Source organism: Muntiacus reevesi, chromosome 1 (genome assembly GCF_963930625.1).
Source record: "Muntiacus reevesi chromosome 1, mMunRee1.1, whole genome shotgun sequence".
Lineage (NCBI taxonomy): Eukaryota > Metazoa > Chordata > Mammalia > Artiodactyla > Cervidae > Muntiacus > Muntiacus reevesi.
In genome coordinates, this window is record NC_089249.1 from 12,485,913 (window position 1) to 12,493,037 (window position 7,125).

The 7,125-nt window shown below is 46.5% G+C and overlaps 1 protein-coding gene across 1 annotated transcript; it reads left to right on the plus strand.

Moving 5' to 3' along the window:
* Positions 1–2,950: 2,950 nt before the first annotated feature.
* LOC136163906 (octapeptide-repeat protein T2-like) lies at positions 2,951–6,747 on the plus strand. Its single transcript, XM_065928763.1, has 2 exons — positions 2,951–3,002; positions 6,026–6,747. Exons 1-2 carry the CDS (start codon positions 2,951–2,953, stop codon positions 6,745–6,747), a joined length of 774 nt encoding a protein of 257 aa, XP_065784835.1.
* Positions 6,748–7,125: the final 378 nt, after the last annotated feature.

A 7,125-nucleotide genomic window follows, 5' to 3' on the forward strand; every position in this document is an offset into this window, starting at 1 on the left:
GGAATGGCAACCCACTCCAGTTTTCTTGCCTGGAGATTCCCATGGACAGAGGAGCCTGGGCTACAGTCCATGGGGTTGCAAAGAGTCAAACACAGTGATGCAACTGAGCATGCTCGCATGTACCTGATTTCCACATTTATTGGGTCATTGATAAAGTCAATATTTTGGTTATGTAGAAATAGTCTTATGCTCTGAGGAGATGTGAAAGTCAGCATGCCCGGGCTGAAATATATTGGCTTAATGTACTTGGCAAGTCATTCAGCATGCCCAAGCCTCAATTTCCCCAACTGTGAGGTGGGTATAATATATATCATCCTCCTCCATAAGGACTGAAAAATACTCTGTGTGTTTAAAGTTCACTTGGCAAGACCAATAGTAGGTTCTCAAGTCATATGAGCTGAAAAAGAATTATAAAAAAGCCAGGGACTATTTACCTCTTAAAATAAAAACCATTAAAAAATGATAAAAGAGAAAAATCAGTTCAGGTCCTCACTTGTTGCATTTAGAAAAGGAAGTTTGTTTAATTGAATGTCATTTGTTCCTCCTTCAGTTCAGTTCAGTTCAGTGGCTCAGTCATGTCCAACTCTTTGCGACCCCATGAACCACAGCACACCAGGCCTCCCTGTCCATCACCAACTCCCAGACTCTACCCAAACTCATGTCCATTGAGTCTCTCTTACTTTTTTTGATGTTCCAGTGGATGTTGGCCATTTGATCTCTGGTTCCTCTGCCTTTTCTAAAACCAGCTTGAACATCTGGAAGTTCACAGTTCAGTATTGCTGAAGCCTGGCTTGGAGAATTTTGAGCATTACTTTACTAGCGTGTGAGATGAATGCAATTGTGCAGTAGTTTGAGTATTCTTTGGCATTGCCTTTCTTTGGGATTGGGATGAAAACACCTTTTCCAGTCCTGTGGCCACTGCTGAGTTTCCCAGATTTGCTGACATATTGAGTGCAGCACTTTCACAGCATCATCTTTCAGGATTTGAAATAGCTCAACTGGAATTCCATCACCTCCATGAGCTTTGTTCATAGTGATGCTTCCTAAGGCCCACTTGACTTCACATTCCAGGATGTCTGGCTCTGGGTGAGTGATCACACCATAGTGATTATCTGGGTCGTGATCTTTTTTGTACAATTCTTCTGTGTATTCTTGCCACCTCTTCTTAATATCTTCTGCTTCTGTTAGGTCCATATCATTTCTGTCCTTTATTGTGCCCATCTTTGCATGAAATGTTCCCTTGGTATCTCTAATTTTCTTGAAGAGATCTCTAGTCTTTTGCATTCTATTATTTTCCTCTATTTCTTTGCATTGATCGCTGAGGAAGGCTTTCTTATTTCTCCTTGCTATTCTTTGGAACTCTCCTTCCTTAGAGTAGCTATTAATTGAGGACTTTGTGCCAAATATTTTACCCACATGATCATATATTTAACCCTCACAAAAAAACCCTTCTGAACTCAGTGCTATTTTAAGCAGTCTCATTTTATACATGAGAAAACTGATAAGGAAGGTTAGAGAAGTGGTTAAACGTCAGGACTGGGGTTGGACTGGGGCCTGCCTGGCTCAGGATAAGTCCTGGTAACCACTGCTCTGTTTGGTGGGTACGAAGGAAAACTGGCTCAGGCCCCCCATCACATGCCTGGACTTTCACAGGTGGTGGAGGTGAGTGAGTGAAAGTGAGCTTCCCCTGTGAGCAGTGGCTCAGAATTCACACCCAAATCTGTCAACTGCCTCACCTGAAATCTGTGATGCTGGGCACCGCTGCCTCCCATCCTAGGTTCTGGGTAGCTTTTCCGCACGGGTGGGTGTGGTCCAGATTCTGGCGTGGAGGTCAGATGGGGCACTACCTCGTCAGGCCACCTGGATATGAAGTGACACCCAGACCCTGTCGGGGTGCCTCTTTCTGCTTACTGTTAGTTGGCTCCGTATGTGGTACTGAAAGTGGGTCAGGGGCCTGGATTCATTGGGTGAGCCTGGCCTCTACCTGGTCCGCTGCATGTGATACCTCTTCCGGGGCAGAGCTCTGTTGAATAAGCAAGCTGGTTTCACCCCAGCTCAAACACAGGCCACATATTCAGAGTCTCATCTCTTGGCAATGGTGGCTCCCAGCATTATTGTGATTGTCATGCCTTCTAAGCCTTTCTTTACCAAGCCAGGTAGATTCCTGTGACAAGAAATCTTGGTCTTGGCACTGGAAGTCCTCTCAGTAGCAGTTTTCCTAGTTCTGGCTACAACAACGGAGTGGGAAGATAGCACTCACACTAGAGGGATTCTGGGAAGGGTGTGAGGGTGGGGAGCAGGAGGGCACAGCCTACCTGGGGCCAGCACGGCTGCCACAGACATGCTCAGCTCTTCTGACCATACACTGTGGGCCCGGCAGGGATGCATCTGTAAGGCTAGGGAGGAACTGAACACCTTGTGTATTTGTGTGTGTGTTGGGGGGGCTGTGTGGTGACGGAGGTGTGCTCTCATTAGATGCCCTTTTAGAGGGTGTTTAGACCCCAGATGTCATCCTATGAAGAATTTAAACTTCTCTCCATGTTGTCTGTCTTTTATATTTCTCCTTAAGTTCTGACTTCAGACCTTTTGGTATCTTAAGAACTGAGTTTTCATTATATTGGTATATGAGGATAATGGCAATATCAATTAATTTATAATCATTCATTAGAAAAGGCCCTGATGCTGGGAAAGATTGAAGGCAGGAGGAGAAGGGGCCGGCAGAGGATGAGATGTTTGGATGGCATTACCGACTGGATGGTTGTGAGTTTGAGCAAGCTCTGGAAGTTGGTAATGGACAGGGAAGCCTAGCGTGCTGCAGTCCATGGAGTCACAAAGAGTTGGACATGACTGAGCGACTGGACTGAACTGATATTCATTCATTTATTAAGAATTTCGATCAAATGCTTATCATGTAAAGGCAGTGTGCTAGGTATTCCAGTGCAGGGCTGCCATGCACAGCCTGCACAACTGTCAACAGCATTCCCACAGGAGGGGACATAAAGGTAACTACGAGGTGTAGTTCCTGCCCTCAGGAGACTTAGAGTCTGGGCCCTAGAGAGGACTTACATGACAGCTGGGAGGAGTGAAACATTCTTTTCAGCCTGGGGGGTTGTGACATTTGAATTGGGTGTTAGGGAGGATGTAGGTTTGGGACAGGTGGGAAGTGGGTGCAGGGAGTGGCCTTTGAAAAGGAAAGCAGAGTGACCAGTTGCAAAGGGACATGAACGGGCTGACTGTGTATAAAGCAAAGGGCATGTAAAGAGAAGTAGTAAGAAATATGCTTGGAGACAGACTAAGACCTTGAAGTCCAAGCTGAGTTTGCTTTCACGCTGTAGGAAGTCATGTGAGTGAGTGATGTGGTCTAAGTATGTTTTAGGTAAATTAACCTAGCAGGAACGTCAGTAAGGAAAGAGACTAGGGTCAGGGAGACTGGGTAAAAATGTGTCTTTTGACTGCTTTTTATGCTTTATTCAAGTTCTCAATTTTGTATATTTTTACATAACACTCATGCTTTTTATTTTTTTTCCATTTATCTTTATTAGTTGGAGGCTAATCACTTTACAATATTGTAGTGGTTTTTGCTGTACATGATGCTGTACATCAGCCATGGATTTACATGTGTTCCCCATCCTGAACCCCCCTCCCACCTTCCTCTCCACCCAATCCCTCTGGGACTTCCCAGTGCACCAGGCCCGAGCACTTGTCTCATGCATCCATCCTGGACTGGCAATCTGTTTCACACTTGATAATATGCATGTTTCGATGCTGTTCTCTCAGATCATCCCACCCTCACCTTCTCCCATAGAGTCCAAAAGTCTGTTCTATACATCTGTGTCTCTTTTTCTGTTTTGCATATAGGGTTATCATTACCATCTTTCTAAATTCCATATATATGTGTTAGTATACTGTATTGGTCTTTATCTTTCTGGCTTACTTCACTCTGTATAATGGGCTCCAGTTTCATCCATCTCATTAGAACTGATTCAAATGAATTCTTTTTAGTGGCTGAGTAATATTCCATGGTGTATATGTACCACAGCTTTCTTATCCATTCGTCTGCTGATGGGCATCTAGGTTGCTTCCATGTCCTGGCTATTATAAACAGTGCTGTGATGAACATTGGGGTGCACGTGTCTCTCTCAGATCTGGTTTCCTCGGTGTGTATGCCCAGCAGTGGGACTGCTGGGTCATATGGCAGTTCTATTTCCAGTTTTTTAAGGAATCTCCACATTGTTCTCCACAGTGGCTGTATTAGTTTGCATTCCCACCAACAGTGTAAGAGGGTTCCCTTTTCTCCACACCCTCTCCAGCATTTATTGCTTGTAGACTTTTGGATAGCAGCCATCCTGACTGGCGTGTAATGGTACCTCATTGAGGTTTTGATTTGCATTTCTCTGATCATGAGTGATGTTGAGCATCTTTTCATGTGTTTGTTAGCCATCTGTATGACTTCTTTGGAGAAATGTCTGTTTAGATCTTTGGCCCAGTTTTTGATTGGGTCATTTATTTTTCTGGAATTGAGCTGCAGGAGTTGCTTGTATATTTTTGAGATTACTCCTTTGTCTGTTTCTTCATTTGCTATTATTTTCTCCCATTCTGAAGGCTGTCTTTTCACCTTGCTTAAAGTTTCCTTTGTTGTGCAAAAGCTTTTAAGTTTCATTAGGTCCCATTTGTTTATTTTTGCTTTTATTTCCAATATTCTGGGAGGTGGGTCATAGAGGATCTTGCTGTGATTTATGTCGGAGAGTGTACATAACACTCATGCTTTTTTAAAGCAAATAGTTCCAAGTGAGCCATGCTTGCTCTTAAGCAATTTCACATACAAATTAAAACAAGGGTATGTTTTTGTAATTTGGTTCAATCCCTTATGAGTGAATTTATATATAACTGACATTTCTTACCTTATCCTTGCTTTTGAAAAATAAACAATTAAAAATAAACACCATTCGTGTTTGAGGAATTCCTAGCAATGTTGTTACCAGCCTCTTGGTTCAGTGGTAACTGTCTTGGGCTACTCCTTAGCTATGGCCACCTGTTTGAGATGAGTAGGGAATTGATGGTGCTGGAACTTCCTTTCAGCCATGCCGAAGTTTTCTGGCACTTGGGAGGAGCTCTACTAACGGAGCCTCCCTGGATCTTGTCCCGTTTCTTTCTTCCCATGATGGAAGTGGAGTAACTCTTCTGATTGGTGAGTTTGGGAGAGGAGCTGTATATTCATTGTTCAACCAGGTCCTTTTGCGTGTGAGCTGCCTGGAGAAACCAGTGTTTCATTCTTTCTGTGCCTCCCTGCCCTGAGTTTTCCTTGGGCAACCCCGCTCCTGGAGAGACCAATAGAATCCATGCTGCTTGGACAGGTGGGTATGTGACTGTGTGCTCAGTCACGTCCAACTCTTTATCATCCTGTGGACTGTAGCCCACCAGGTGGGTCCTCTGTCCATGGAATTCTCCAGGCAAGAGTACTGGAGTGGGTTGCCACGCCTTCCTTCAGGGGATCTTCTTGACCCAGGGCTTGAACCCATGTCTTCCGCATCTCCTGCATTGGCAGGCTGATTCCTTACCACTGATCCACCTGGGAGGCCGTACAAGGTGGATAAATCCATCTAATTCTGGAATTCACTGGTAGAAAGCCTATTAGCTTTGTGCCTCAAGCTAAATTCTGAAGTATAGTGATAAAGGTGATGTTTTGAGTTCTTTCTTTCTTGCTGGTCTAATTTCTTCATTGGCTCAGAATTTAGGCAAAGGGAAGAGGTATGCTCCTTATCAAATCTGCATAAACTTAACAACATTGTTAAGTGAGGGGAGAAGGAGGTTAATTGTATTTTCATGGCAAGTGTGATGGTATTCAGATTTTGCACAGAAGGGACTCTGTTTCTGTCTGAAACTCCAAGGAGAAAAGTACTGACTCTGCCAGATGAGTTCTCAGATGCACATCCCAGCTGAGCATCCCCACGGAAAAGACCAGGTCCTCAGAGTACACACAGCCATCACAGAGAACTCAGACTCAGAGTGGACCTGCGTGAGGCAGGGCCGGAGCGTGAGGCAGGGCCGGAGCGTGAGACAGAACTGGAGCGTGAGGCAGGGCCGGAGCGTGAGGCAGGGCCGGAGCGTGAGACAGAGCCGGAGCGTGAGGCAGGGCCAGAGCGTGAGGCAGGGCCGGAGCGTGAGACAGAGCCGGAGCGTGAGGCAGGGCCAGAGCGTGAGGCAGGGCCGGAGCGTGAGGCAGAAGTGGAGCGTGAGGCAGGGCCGGAGCGTGAGACAGAACTGGAGCGTGAGACAGAACTGGAGCGTGAGGCAGGGCCGGAGCGTGAGGCAGGGCCGGAGCGTGAGACAGAACTGGAGCGTGAGACAGAACTGGAGCGTGAGACAGGGCCGGAGCGTGAGACAGAACTGGAGCGTGAGACAGGGCCGGAGCGTGAGACAGGGCCGGAGCGTGAGACAGAACTGGAGCGTGAGACAGAACTGGAGCGTGAGACAGGGCCGGAGCGTGAGACAGAACTGGAGCGTGAGACAGAAGTGGAGCGTGAGGCAGGGCCGGAGCGTGAGACAGGGCCGGAGCGTGAGGCAGAACTGGAGCGTGAGGCAGGGCCGGAGCGTGAGGCAGGGCCGGAGCGTGAGACAGGGCCGGAGCATGAGGCAGGGCCGGAGCGTGAGGCAGAGCTGGAGCGTGAGACAGCCCCTCTCCTTAACGGTCAAAGCTGGCAGTCAGCTGGTGGAGAGAAGAGCGGTATCTTCTATAGGAGCTCTTAGTGATTAGTATCAAGTACTTGGTAGGCTAAGTAATGTCTCTTGAAGATGCCGTGTCCTAACCTGCAGAACCTATGAATTATCTTAGTAAAGGACTTCAAGGATGAGGTTTAGTTAAGAAGACTGAGATGAAGCGATTATTTTGGATTATTCTGGTTTTCCCAATGTCATCATGATGTAATCCTTATAAAAAGGAGGCAGGAGAGTCAGAGTCAGAGAAATATTTGGTGGCAAAAGCAGAAACCAGAGCCTCAGAGAGAGAGATGGAGATGCTATGCTTCTGGCTTTGAAGATGGAAGAAGGGGCCATGAGCCAAAGAATGCAGAGGGCCTCTGGAAGCTGGAGAAGACGAGGAAATAGATCCTCCCCTGAAGGCTCTGG